This window comes from Tursiops truncatus, chromosome X (assembly GCF_011762595.2).
Source record: "Tursiops truncatus isolate mTurTru1 chromosome X, mTurTru1.mat.Y, whole genome shotgun sequence".
NCBI classification, from domain to species: domain Eukaryota; kingdom Metazoa; phylum Chordata; class Mammalia; order Artiodactyla; family Delphinidae; genus Tursiops; species Tursiops truncatus.
Window position 1 is genome coordinate 36,521,271 of NC_047055.1, and position 15,376 is coordinate 36,536,646.

A 15,376-nucleotide genomic window follows, 5' to 3' on the forward strand; every position below is an offset into this window, starting at 1 on the left:
AAGAGACCACCCCCAACCCCTTGTTCTAAGATACTGGAATTTGGCAACCAGAACAAATCTTGCATCAGTTAGAGAGACGAACTGTTTCTTCTCAGCAGGAAAGAGTTAAGCAGGGGGTAAAAGGGAAACTAGACTGCCTTTCTGTCCCTCCTAAGTAAGGCCTTCCCAGTATGGTTTCCTTGTTTTGTTTGAAGGTACTCCCAAAAGCAGCAAACACTCTCAACTTCAATAGTAACTACAAAGAAAGTCCAAAACAGGCCAGAATGAGTTTTTAGGTTGTCCACCATTGGATTTTCCAAGTGAATGCTCTCCTTCATTGGATAAATAATTTATAGCTACATAAAAACACCAAGATTAGCGTGGCATATATTTTCTCAGTGTACCTGAAGTGTGTTGACTTAAATTTGGAGCAGGAAACCTCTGGATCTTGCCTTGAACTTAATTTAATCAAAGAGGAGATTTGATTCAAATGTAAACTTGAGGTATTGGGGAATTGACAGTTCTACTCTCTCAAAGACCAAAGGCAAGATAATCTCAAGATAATCTTCTGAATGTCAAATGGAATGGGGCTGATGGCTTTACAAATATATTGACATCTCTAAGATTCTGAAGTAAATCTCAATACCTATGGCAGTCTCTTGGTTTTTCATCTGTAAATTGAGGGGTTGAACTAAATTCTTAAACTTGGCTGTTCATTAGAATCTCTGTGGGAAACTTAAAAAAATACCTATGCCCAGGCATAGTAACTCTGATTCATTTGGTATGGGGTGGACCCAGGCATTGGTATTTCTTTTAAAAGTTCCCCTATATGTGCAGCCAGGGTTGAGAATTGCTGAACTAAGAGTAAGGCCTCTTCTGGCCCAGATATGCTATGAATCTCTGATTCTGTGGAAGAATTTATGTGTTTAATTGTGGTATGTTTTATTTGGTGGAGCTGGAAGGTGATAGTGTAGAATTAAGAAGAGAGAAAATAAACATCTGTATGTAATTGGCCTTTAAGAATTTGTCAGATATTTCCTCACTTTGGAAGGAAGCAGACAGTTGAGTTAGTTCCCATAATGCCTGTTGTTGGTCAGTCAGATCATGGGTGTTTCTGAACTGTGTAGGCCAAAGGAGGACTTTATCTGCACAAAAGGAAGGTGTTAGTGAGAATGATACCACGCCATGAGGTCAAGATTAGGCTGATGGCAGGGTGTAAAGGAAGACAGTTGAAGCTAGAAAACTGCCTAGCTAGAGCTAACGGGGACTCCGGGAGAGAGCGGTAGTCAATCGAATCAACAGACCAAAGAAAGAGGTCCAGTGTGCCTTCTGAAACAGCCCTCTATTAGGAGTGTTTTAAAGATTCATTATCTAGTTTCTGTTTAGAATAAACCGAATTTTCATAAGAATTTTTACTGGAAGGTGTGGAAGTTCCAGACAATGTGCCTGGAGTAGCAGATACCTAATAACAGAGGACAGGCTTCTTTAGGACATGCCATAACATTGTAATACACTGACACAGATTCACACTCTGTTGGGACACACAGATGCATAGCCTTCGGAACTGTACAGGAAAATCAGCCCTTATCTCAGAGATACTCTGTGAGATGTAAAAGGAAAGCCGGCTGAGCAGACTGCTGGGGAAAGAGCAATGACTGGCCGATGCCATGGGGACGTGTCAGGATCTGTTCTAATAGCCACAGTCTAGGGGAGAGGGGGTGAGGTGGGCAGTAGTGCAACCCTGACACACTCAGAGAGAACCCACTGAACTGATCCTCCCTTTTCATTCTCTGACTCCTTCTGTCCCTCAACCTCTCCCTGTGTTTTGCTCTTTGTCTCATTTCTGTCCTCCCCCGCATACCCTCCCCATTCATCTCTCTTTTCCAGAGCCTTTTTTTCTATCTTCCCACCTTCTATATCCCATATAGCTCTCTCTCCACTCCTCTCCTTTGCACCAACCATCTTTTCTCTCTCATCACAGAATTGGATCATCAAAGCTGAAAAGGACCTTAGAAATCATCTAAGTCGTCCAGCTCTATCAGTGAGGAAACTGAGGCTCAGGTCAATGAGGTAGCTACCCTAAGACCACCCCTGAATTTGAGGCAAAGCCAGGTCTAGAACTTAATTCTCTTGACTCTTAGTTAATACAACAGGGCCTTAGTGCAAAACTGATGGACTTTAAATTACTTCTAAAAACTTTAGTGGATAGAGTTTGATGTTTCTTCCTCTTAATTAAAAAGTGAATGATGAGTGAAGTATTTTATCATTCTTTCTCTTGAAAGAAAAAACAAAACAAATAGTGCATGCACGGTAAAGATAAAACCGGCCCATATCCTCCCTTTTCCTCATTACTCATAAAGTAGGATACACACAGACTTAATAAACATTTGCTTATAAAGTTCATGAGAATTGTTTAAATCTTGAAACAAACACACACAAATCCCCCAAACCAAAGAAAGCCCATGGGAGGAAAGAGCAACAAAGTGGGAGATGGAAGACCTTGGTTCTGTTACTACCTAACCTTCTGACCTTGGGCAAGTCATTTAATCTCTTCAGGCTTCAATTACTTTAAATATGAAGCCCTCAAATTTGGTGATTTGGGAGGGAAAAAAAGCTCTGCTTAACTACTTGTAAAAGTTAATAAGCAAGAGAGAAAGCGGACCCATATCTGCAATAGGGCGGACTCCAGGAAGAAGGTATTAGGCACTGGCTATAGGCAGAGTCAGGGCTGCCAGTACTGATATTCAGGCTGTACACTGCACAAGGGAACCACTTCTAAGAGGGTACTATTCACATTGTAGACATACAGTAACGTGTATGAGAGTGGTGCAGGAGTGAGCAAAGAGATTCTGGCCTCTCAGCCTAGTTCTGGAATGAGGTAGCGGACCTGACAAAGAGGCCTTACCTGGCAGGCAGGGCTTGGTGGTACGCAGAATACTGAAGCTGCTAGTGGAGTGTTTTCCCTGGTGTCTGGAGGATGTATGAGTCAACGAGAGTGTGGTACATGCACAGATATATACAGCTGGGGCTGCTGCCCAACATCACAGGGCTGCCACAGGCTGCAAAATAATATTCTCACATTATTTTTTTACTTGAGGGGAAGCACCCTTTGCTAATTAGCACAAAGTTGCCGTAGAAGCTAGCGGTGACCATGGTCCATGTAATATAATTGCAAACGTGCTGGGAAGGCTTTACTATATACACATCAGTGTATAACCCACACATGGGCTGACTGTAAATTCCCAGTTAGAGTTTATTCTTTCAGATTAAACCTCAGCCTTTGATCTCTCTAAAGGGCAAAATCCTTTAGATTTTGTGGGGCCTTACGATGGGCCTTTCTAACCAGTTCCTAAGTGACTATGATGTAACTGGTCTAGGGCCACACTCAGGGAATTGCTGGGCAAGAGACCAGGAAAGCTGCCTTTGGTACTTTGACCAATCTGCTACAGACAGGCACTGGTCCTGGACTACCTTTCTGAATTTTGTGGGCGTGAGCCTGGCTGGCACAGTTTTGTTCAGCTGCTGAAGGTCTCTAGAAGCCATTTCCTAGTTAAAGGGTTTTGAGCTCCTTGGCCAGAAGATACCCTCTAACACCCAGTACGGCGAGTAACTCAGATGCCTGCAGCTCCCATTATTAGCCTTTGCCTCCGGCTGGTCTCCAGATGTAGTGCCACAGCTGGATATATTCCATAATAAGAGAGTGGCTACACTCTCTTATTCTCGGAATTTGACTGTACAGAGCTCTCTGCTTTATTATCTCTACTTGATGACAAATTGGTGCAGCCTGAAATGGAATCTCCAGGCTATAGGTAATAGACGCGAAAGCACTTTGAAGAGGAGAGAGCGCTGTGCAAATGTAAGGCATTATTATTATTATCACAGAGAAAAAGGAATCTGTGTGTTGCTTTTTTCAGATTTGGGCTGGACAGAAACTAAATAGGGCTTGGTGACTGACGAATCCTTGAGGCTATGCACGTAGAAGAAAATTATCTATCAGGCACTGGCGTTAAAGTGAAGACAGTAAAATAATTGTTGTTTTTGACTTGACAGCAGCCTTAGAAATAGCTGTTTTGTGCTTAAAAAGTCAGAAATAGACTTCTGAAAGAGTCTAGATTACTCTATTACTATGGTAGTACATTTGTACATCCAAATAAAAAATGTTTAATCGATGTTTAAGCCAATCAGTTTATGATTAAAGCATAACAGACTCCCAAAATGACCTGTCCCACAAGAGAAAAATGGATCAAGGTAAATGCAGGAAACATTTGCTGCACTGCATCTCCTGCCCTACATCTCTCGACATAGACGCCTCAAGGCAGTGAGAATTGCAACCACTAACCATCACCATTAATCGCAGGAAACCTGGTGCTACGTCACTTAGCTATGAATGAGTGAAATGACCCGGGACTTTCTGCAGTTAGTTAAGGAAGTCGTTGCAGAGAGCAGTATCATTCCTTTGATGGCATCTGCATCCCTGCAATTGTTTCCCTGCTTTAGTTAATTGGAACTTTAAACTTTAACTTCTCTGTGTGACCTCCTTTTTAGCTCTGAATACAGAATGTCCATGGGGTGGAGGGTGAGAGAGGAGGAACAACGCTTGTTTAGGTTGATGGTCTAACTATAGACTCTTCGTGTGGAAGGGACATTGCTCTAAAGCTGCTGGCAACTAAGGCTCACCAACAATCTTTACCTTTTCTTTCTAGGGTGATTGGGTGTGGCTGAAAAAGTTCCCCTCTGGAGATTTTGGAGACATTAAATCCATCAAATCAAGTGCAAGTGATATGTTTGAAATGGTATGAGAAACCCTCTCTTATATATATTCCCACTGAAACCACCAATCGTTTCTCCAAAGTAACTAATACCAGCTGTTAGGAAGATCCTTTAACAGATCAGTGCAGGGAAACTATAGGGTAGCTACTGACTCATTACGACCGTATGATGCAATGGCAAAAGTATGGGCTCCGGAGTCAGAAAGACATGAAGGATTCACTTCTCAGCTCTACCACTTAAGAGATACATTAACTTGGAAAAGTCACCTAAACTCCCTGAGCTTTACTTTCCTTATTTGTAAAAGGAGTATATTAATGTCTACCTCCCAGGGTTGAGGTAATACACGTAAAGCATCTTGCACATTTCCTGACATATAGCTTCTTCGTAAAATGGTAGGTATCTGATTATTATTAAGTACATATCCCATAATCATTCAAAATCTCCGTTTGCCAGGCCTGGAAAAGTCATCTGGTAATTTCTATTTACATAAGAAAAATGGTGATTTCCCAATGCCACCAATTATATTAAAAAAGTCCTTGGGGGCTTCCCTGGTGGCGCAGTGGTTGAGAGTCCGCCTGCCGATGCAGGGGACACGGGTTCGTGCCCCGGTCTGGGAAGATCCCACGTGCTGCGGAGCGGCTGGGCCCGTGAGCCATGGCTGCTGAGCCTGCGCGTCCGGAGCCTGTGCTCCACAACGGGAGAGGCCACGACAGTGAGAGGCCCGCATACCGCAAAAAAAAAAAAAAAAAAGTCCTTGGATAGTTTGTTTAAGGAAGCAGTCTGTACATAAGGCAGAGATGATGATGCTTCCTCTCAAACCATTTAAAATTGACTCCTCCTTGAACTTTGAGTTCATAAAAGATTTACGGAGACTGTCTCTGGTTCCTTCAGACTCAGGAAAGTGGGACTTCTAGAAGATAATGATATATTTCTTCACATTTATGAATCAGGCAAGTTCAAATCAATCCAATAGGTTTGAATGAGACACCTGCTACATCCAGACTGCTGTACAAGTGAGAAAACAAGGGAAATGGGGAAATGGAAGAGGTGCAGCCCATGAGGGACCCAATGTGCCTCATGGATCAGAATGAGATGTTAGGATTTGGTATTTCCCTTACATGTGGCTTTGATGCCTGGAGCTGAAGGAAAAATAATGAGAGATGAATCCAGAAGGGGTGACTAAGGTCAGAGCTAGAATAAGCAGTCCCACACTGGTTTGATGATCTGGGATGCTAAACAGAGAGCTAGATCCAAAGTATGGAGCCAAACGATGCCAAGCCTGGGGCAGCTGATAAACTAGAAGTATGGAGATAAGAAGACCCAAGGTAGAGTGTGTCCATGATACCTTTTTTTGGGTAATTTAAAATTTTGACATAATTTCAAACTTGCAGCAAAGCTGCAAGAATAATTCAAGGAACTACTGTATATCCTACCCAGATTCAGCAATTGTTTACATTTTTCCTAGTGCTTTTCATTCTCTATTTATAAATTTAGGTACAGTCGGCCTTCAGAGTCCATGTGTTCGGCACCCCTTGATTTAACCAACTTCAGATTGGTTGAATCTGCAGCTGCAGAACCCACGGATACGGAGGGCCCACTGTACTATTTTATTTTATTTTTGTTTTTTTTAAGTTGACAAGTATTTATTACATTGTTTGATAACAACCAATATTATGTGTTAACTATTATTTTTTTAGAGGATAAAATCATGATTCTCGCACAAATACAAAATGAATACATGTCAAAGGTTTTGTTTAAATCATTAAATATATAAGGGAATCAGGAAGATATTACAACCACTTCAAGGGAGAATTCAAAGTACTGCTGTATCATTTTATATAAGGGACTTCAACGTCCATGGAGTTTGGTATCCTCCTGGGTTTGGAATCAATCCCCAGTGGATACTGAGGGTTGACTATATATTCTTTTTTTCTCAACCATTTGAGAGTAAGGTGTAGACATCATGCCATTTTACCTCTAAATACTTCAGTGTTTATTTCCTAAAAACAAAGACATTCTTGTATATAACTATGGTATCATCATCAAAATCAGAAAATTTAGCATTGATACAGTAATATTATCTAAACTACTGCTCATATTTTAATTTTATCATTAGTCATAATACATTATAGCTAATTTTTCCCTGGGCCAGCTTCCAATCCAAGTTTACACATCGTAGTTGGTTGTCATGTCTTTTTAGTTGCCTTTAATCTGAAACAGAGTCTCAGCTTTTTGTTGTTGTTGTTTTTCTTTATCTTGATATTTTTGGAAGAATTCAGCTGAGTTATTTTGTAGATGGTCCCTCAATTTGGGTGTTTTCCATGTTCTTCCGGTTAGATTTAGGTTATGCATCTTCAGCCAGAATGCTACAGAAGTGATGCAGTGTTCTTTTCAGTGCTTTGTATTAGGAAGCACATAATGTTGGTTGTCCCATTATTAGTGATATTAACTCTTATTGCTTGGTTTAGGTGGTGTCTACCAGATTTTGCCACTGTAGAGCTACTGTTATTTTTTTCCTCATTGTAATTAATACATAATTTGTAGAGATCATTTGAGTCTGTATAAATAGCCTGTTTTTTTGATCAAATTTTTACCTACTAATTTTAGCATCCATTGATGATTCTCTAACTCTAGCATTCTTTCTATGTTTATTTGTTGGCTCTGTATTGTAAGAAAGAGCCTTACCTTCTCTACTGTTTATTTATTTATTCATACATTTATACCAGTGGTTTTAATTTTATTCAATTATCTATCTATCATCTATCTATCATCCATAATACCTCCAATTGTAATTGAATGCCACAGAGTTCATTCTATCCTTTCCCTTTCCGTATTTGTAACTCCTTTCTCCAACAGTTAGAAAACTGGCTCCCATTATCCTCATGACATCTTTTTGTGTCCCCTTACTAACTTGTGTTACTATGTCAGGTGCAGATAGTAACTCAATTCTAGGGTGAAGGCCAATTTTCCAGAATTTACCATGTGAAAGGCCCTAATTCCTTTCTAGTACTTTTATGAAGCAGGAAGTGGATCTGACGATGCTATCACTGTGAGTCTAGCACTGCTTTGACTACTATGTGCCTTCATGATTTTAAAATTTTGGGACTGAGTATCAGGGGCCAGACTGGAGAACACATCTTGGTGAGCCAGCTATAGAAGGGAGTCGTGTACAGTCAGATAGATATTCCTTAAAGGGAAACAGCTGGAGTCAGAAGGCCAAAGGACTGATGACTTCCAACATCTTTTAGGGTCCCAACTTCTCCAAAGACGTATGCAGGAAAATCAGACTGTATCTGTCTCCCAGTCTCATGTTCTTTCCCATCATCTGGAACTGAGTGGCATACTCCTTGTACCTTCTAATACCTTGGCTATTTAGTTCCTTGCCATATAATCTCTAATCATCTTCTCTTCCATTTCACTTTGGCCATCCACTACTATCATTATACCTCGGGGTTTGTCATTATCTATAATTGCTACTGAAAATGCTTCACTTCCAAAATCATAGATTCAAACATCACACTCTCTGACTATAGCCTTCTCTTCTTTCAACTGTGCCTATATTTTACATTGGGTCTTCCTATCTACTGACCTCTACTTTCTCCCATCCCACAAGCCCTTCTTTTATCTTCTTTCATGCCCACCTTAGATTTCATAGTTGACCGTTTGAACACATTCTTATTTCTGTCTTTTTGGACACACATAAAACTCATATTCAGGAGGACCCTAACTCTTAACTTTCTTTGTGCCTGCATCTGAACAGCTGAGTATTATGGCAGAAAGTCATGCAACAAGGTATATTGTTTCCATCTTAAAATGTCCCTTAAAATTATCCTTTAAGTCCATTATAATACTTCATTAGTTAATTCACTTTCTACAACCTGTATTTCAGAGCTTCTCCATTTTCCTTAAAAGTCCAATGTTCTCTTCCTCTATTTTTACTGTTACCATCCTGGTCCAAGCCACCGTCATCACCCACTAGAGCTACGGCAATTGTCTGTTGTTTTTTTTTTTTAAAGAGACAGTTTAGTTTTTAGAGCAGTTTTAGGTTCACAGAAAAATTGAGCCTCCCCCACTATCAACATCCTGAACCAGAGTGGTACATTTGTTATAATCCATGAGCACACATTGACGCATCATTATCACTCAAAGTCCATAGCTTACATTAGGGTTCAGAGGGTAGTACATCCTATGCATTTTGACAAATGCATAATGATGTATCTACCATTATAGTAACATACAGAATAGTTTCAATGCCCTAAAAATCCTCTATGCTCTGCCTATTCACACCTTCTTCCCCATAAACCCTGGCAACCACTGGCAATTGTCTTTACACATATCCACTTTTATCATTGTCAAATCTTTTCTCCACATTGCAATCTGAATCAAAATCAAACCTGATCTTGTCAGTTCTCTGCTTGAATCTCTTTAATTAGAGTCCTATCGTTCTTCTCTTTGTGTGGAGATTTTAAATTACAGATTCAATTTCTTGAATAGATATTGGACTATTCAAACTTTCTATTTCTTCTTATACCTGTTTCAGTAAGTTATGTCTTAAAAGGAAGTTGTCCATTCCATATATGTTGTCGAACTTACGGGCATAAAGTTGTACATAATATGCTCATGCAATCTTTTAAGTAGCCTTAGGATCTGTAGTGATGCTCCCATTTTCATTTCTGATAATGACAATATGTGTTTTCTCTTTCTTGATCAGTTTTGCTGGAAGATTATCAATTTTATTAATCCTTTCCAGAAATCAACTTTTGGCTTTGTTGATTTTTCTCTGTTGTATGTCTGCTTTCTATTTCATTGATTTGTATTCTGGTTATTTCTTTCCTTCTAGTTTCTTTGCTTTTAATTTGTTCTTTTTCTAGTTTTTTGAGCTGGAAGTTTTTATAGTTGATTTTAACCGTTCTTAGTTTCCAATACAGTCACTTAAAGCTAGAAAACTTCCTTTAAGTACTGCTTCAGCTACATCCTGGAAGTTTTTCTTTTCTTTTAAAAAATTTTTATTAAAGACGCAGACCTCCTAGAGAACGGACTTGAGGTTATGGGGAGGGGGAAGGGTGAGCTGTGACAGGGCGAGAGAGAGTCATGGACATATACACACTAACAAACGTAGTAAGGTAGATAGCTAGTTGGAAGCAGCCGCATGGCACAGGGATATTGGCTTGGTGCTTTGTGACAGCCTGAAGGGGTGGGATAGGGAGGGTGGGAGGGAGGGAGACACAAGAGGGAAGAGATATGGGAACATATGTATATGTATGACTGATTCACTTTGTTATAAAGCAGAAACTAACACACCATTGTAAAGCAATTATACCCCAATAAAGATGTTAAAAAAAAACTTTTATTATAGAAAATAACAAACACACAAAATAAACAGAATGATATAAACAAACTCCATATGCCCGTCACCCAACTGCAACAATTATCAACATTCTACCATTATTATTTCATCTCTACCTCCACCCACTTCTCACATCTCTAACTTGGTTATTATTGTTGTTATTTTGCAGTTCTGTATTTCTGAGGTACAATTACACGCATTGAAATGCTCATATCATAGATATATAATTTTGATGAAGAGATATGCCCATATAATCTAGACTTCTATTATGATATAGAATAGGGGTTGGCAGAGTTTTTACATCCTGGCCTGTTTTTTACATCCTGGAAGCTAAGAATGTTTTTTACATTTTTTAAGGGTTGTAAAAAAAGAAAACAAAGATTATGCAACAGGAACTATACATGATCAGCAAAGCCTAAAATATTTACTATAGGTACAGAAGAGGATTGCTGACCCCTGATATAAAACATTTCTTTCTCTCAAGAAAGTTCCCTTGTGTTCATTAGTAAATTATTGCGTTCCCCCCCAAACCAAAGAAAACCACTGTTCTGGGTTTTTGGTCTATCTTGCATTAATTTTGCTTATCCTATAACCTCATATAAGTGGAATCATACAGCATACTGACTGATTCATTCGTGTTATCATGTGTATAAATAGCTTGCTCTTTTCATTGCTGAGTAGTAGTCAATTGCATGAATATAACACAATGTAATTATCTGTTTTCCTGCTGATGGGCATTTAGGCTGGTACCAATTTTGGCTATTGTGAATAAAACTGATACGAATGTGCTTTTTATGTCTTTTTATGGACACATATTTTAATTTCTCTTGGGTAAATACCTAAGAGTGGAATTTCTATGTTAAAATATAGTATATGTTTAACTTTATAAGACACTATCAAACCTTTCCTAGTTTAATTTCCTACACGCAAGTTATGAGAGCTCCATTTACATCATCACCAATGATGTAGTCTTGTCAGTCTTTTTGGTTTTAGTATTCTAGTAGGTTTCTATGGGTATCTCATTGTGTTTTTTTAATTTTAAATTATGATAAAATGACAGAAATTACCATCTCTAAGTGTTGAGTATATTCACATTTTTTGGCAACAGATTGTCACAGCTTTTCTCTTGCAAAGCTGAAACTCTGTACCTATTAAACAAAACTCTCCTTTTCCCCAGTCACCCTCAACGCTTGATAACCACCATTCTATTTTCTGCTTCTATGAATTTGACTACTTTAGATACCTCTTTTTGTCACTGGCTTATTTCACATAGTATAATGTCTCATTGTGTTTCGAAAAGACTTTTTTATTTACGTATAATTTGATGAATGAATTATCTGTTCAGTGAGTTTTGATAATTGCATATATTGCATATATCTGTGTAACCACTCCCCAAAACAAGATACAAAATATGTCTATCACCCCAGAAAGGTCTCTTGTTTCCCTTCTCAGTCATTTCTTTTATCCCAGAGGCAATCATTGTTCTGATATCTATCATCATGAATTAATATTTTTTCTGTTCTTGGATTTCGTATAAGTGGAATGATAGACTATATACTCTTTTGTGCCTGACTTTCTTCTCTCAACATAGTATTTTTAAGATTAAATCCACGTTTTTGCAGGTATCAGTAGCAGTTCACTTTTTAAAATTTCTGAGTAGTATTTCATTTTATGAATATATCACAATTTGTTTATAATTTTCCTGTTGATGAACATTTGGCTGGGTTTCCAGTTTTTTGGAGTTATGAATAAGACAACTATAAATATTTGTTTAATTAAGAAAAAACACATAACATAAATTTTACCATCTTTATTTTTAAATGTACAATTCAGCAGTGTTAAATATACTTGCATTGTTGTTAAACACATCGCCAGAACTTTTTCAATTTGCAAATATAAAACTCTGTACCCATTAAATAGCAGCTCACTTTTTTCCCCTCCCCCTCTTCTGGGTTAACCACCATTCTACTTTCTGTTTCCATGAATATGACTACTCTAGACACCTTATATAAATGGAATAATATAGTATTTGTCTTTTTGTGACTGGCATATTTCACCTAGCATAATGTCTTCAAGGTTCATCCATGTGGTAAAGTGTGAATAGATTTCTTTCCTTTTAAAGGCTGAACAATATTCCATTTTATGTTATTCATTCATTTCTTGATGGACATTTGGGTTGCTATGAAAATGGGTGTGCAAGTATCTCTCTGAGATCCTGCTTTCAATTCTTTGCATATATACCCAGGAGTGGAATTTCTGGATCATATTGTAGTTCTATTTTTAATTTTTTGAGGAACCTCCATACTGTTTTCCATAGCAGTTGCATCACTTTACAATCCTACCAACAGTACACAAGAGTTCTAATTTCTCCACATCCTTGTCAACACTTGTTATTATCTGGTTATTTTTTTTAATTTATAGTAACCACCCTAATGGGTGGGAGATGATATCATATTGCCATTTTGATTTGCACTTCTCTGATGATTAGTATGTTGAGTATTTCTTCATAGGCAACTATAAACATTTTTGTCCAAGTATTGATATTTTTGTGAACATGTATTTTCACTTCTCTTCGGTAAATGCTTAAGAATAGACAAACTGAGTCATAGAGTAGATGTACGTATAACTTTATATGAAACATCCAAACAGGTCTCCAAATTGGTTACAATATTTTACACTCCTGTCAGAAATGTACAAAAGTTCCAGTTGCTTTAAATTCTCAGCAACATTTGTCTTTTTGATATTTGCCTTTCTACGGTGTATAAAATGTTATCTTATTGTGGTTTTAATTTGCGTTTTCTTGATGACTAATGTTATTGAGCATCTTTTCATGTGTTTATAATTCATTTGTATATCTTCTTTTGTGAATTGTCTGTTCACATTTTTTCCCATTTAAAAAAATTGAGGGTTTTGCCTTTTAATTGTTGAAATGTAGACGTTCTTTATATAACCTTCCTTTGGTCAGATATATGTTTTACAATATTTTTTCTCAGTCTGTGGATTGTTTGTTTAATGGTTTTGATGAGCAAAATTTTTAATTTTGAGGAAATCCAATTTATGATTTTATTTTGCGGCTTGAAAATCTTTGCCAATTCCAAGATTTTAGATTTAGGATTATGATCCATTTTGAATTAGTTTTTATGTATGGACTGAGATAGTGGTCATGGTTAATTTTTTTTTCATAGCGATATCCAGTGTTCCAGTAACAATTATTTTAAAAAGCCTTTCCTTTCTCCACTTAATTAACTTTTCAACTTGGTGAAAAGTTGACTGACTATATATGTGTGGGTATATTTTTAGACTCTGTACTCTGTTTCACTAACTCATTAGTGTACCCTACTGCCAATATCACACTATCTTGATTATCACAGCTCCAGAGTAACTCCTATAGTTAAGTGGTATAAGCTCCTGCAAATTGTTCTTTTTCAAGATTGTTTTGGATAGGGTAGTTTATTTTAATTTTCAATAAGTTCTTGAATAAACTTGTTCATTACTTCAATAAAGCCTTCTGGAATTTTTCATAGGGGGTTATATGAATTTATAAATCAATTTAGGGAAAATGGACATCTTAACAATACTGAACCTTCCAGTCCATTAATGTGGTATAGATCTTCATTTATTTAAGTTTTCTTTAACTTTTCTCATCAATGTTTTGATGCTATTATACAATATTGAGTAGAAATGGTGAAGGAAGACATCCTTGTCTTGCTCTTGACTCTAGAGGAAAAGAATTTAATGTTTTACTCTTGGGTTTGATGTTACCTGAAGGTTTTTTCACACATGTCCCTTTGACTTCTGATTTGCTGTGAATTTTTTTTTAATCATGAAGAGGTTTTTGTATATTCTCTGACTGCCTGCATAAGTTTAGATTTTAGGAGTTTAATTATGATGTGTCTAGGTGTAGCTGTCTTCATCTTACCTGACCTCTCTAGTATTTATCACATTTTCCTGAAATTCCTTCTGGCATTTACCTCACTTCCCTGAAACGCTTCCTGTGGTGTTCATAATGTTGTTCTAAATAAGCCTTTCTCCACTTCTCTAGCCTCATTTCTAAGTCTTTATGCAGGATGTTCTTCCTTTTCCCATCTTTTAAATGTTGATATGCACCCCCCCGCTTTTCTTTTTATTTTATATGCTTCCCTTGGGTTATCTCATTCACTCCCATTAATTTCATCTACCATTTACATGTTTACAATTCCCAAGTCTATTTAGCTAGAACACACTATCTCCTTGGAATAGTTCCACCTTGATGTTCCACAGGCACCTCATTCTTAATGTGTCTCAAACTGAATTAATCAGCTGTCCCCATCACCCAGAATTTGCTTTCCCACTGTCTTAGGTCAGATTCTCTAAAAGCGGAGCCTGAGATGGAGATTCTTGTTCAAATTACTCATTGAGAGAATGCTCTCAAGAGAAAAGGAGTGAGGATGCAGGATAAGGCAGAAGCAAAAGCTCGGCAAGTATGTGATCTCAGCTTGAGACTAGCTTCAGTATGATTTTATGGGAGAAATACTGGAGCACAAGTTACACCATGAGTTCCACTTTGAGGTGAGGGAGTTGAACTTTTGTACCTTTCCCAGTCAGTCAATCATTAGCTGAGGTCTGTGGGTAGGCCCTAACCTTTCAAGTAAGATAGCTCCCCTTTGGCTTAGCCTCTAGGACAATTTTCCAGAGAATGGAGCGACTGTGAGTTACCAGCCAACATTTACAGCAGCTGCAGGATGCACTGTAAAGGGGATATAGGTGGGGCACCAACATATCCACTACTAAAACATCCCTGAATTTCTTATATTGATGTATATCACTGCCATCTATCCAGGAATCCAAGTAGAAATCTAGAAGCAAAAATGGAGCCCTTTTCTCTCTCATCCCCCATTAAAAAGTAATAATAATAGATAACAATTATTGAGTGACCGTAATATTAATTTCGAATTCTATAGCACGGTTCTCAAAGCTGCACAGGATGTGGCGCCTGTCTAACTCTCCAGCCTTTTATAAATTTATTTATTTATTTTTGGCTGTGTTGGGTCTTCATTGCTGCACACGGGCTTTCTTTAGTTGTCTTGAGTGGGGGCTACTCTTTGTTGTGGTGTGCAGACTTCTCATTGCGGTGGCTTCTCTTGTTGCAGAGCACAGCCTCTAGGTGCACGGGTTTCAGTAGTTGTGGCACGTGGGCTCAATAGTTGTGGCACATGGGCTCCAGAGTGCAGGCTTAGTAGTTGTGGCTCACGGGCTTAGTTGCTCCGTGGCATGTGGAATCTTCCCGGACCAGGTCTTGAA

General features: G+C 38.1%; 1 protein-coding gene across 1 annotated transcript in view; it reads left to right on the forward strand.

Moving 5' to 3' along the window:
- Nucleotides 1-15,376, forward strand: part of GUCY2F (guanylate cyclase 2F, retinal) — an 81,564-nt gene that overhangs the window by 33,887 nt on the left and 32,301 nt on the right. Inside the window, exon 8 of the mRNA XM_073798878.1 lies at nt 4,683-4,772. Coding sequence (XP_073654979.1) covers nt 4,683-4,772 — 90 coding nt within the window. The remainder of the gene's footprint in view (nt 1-4,682; nt 4,773-15,376) is intronic.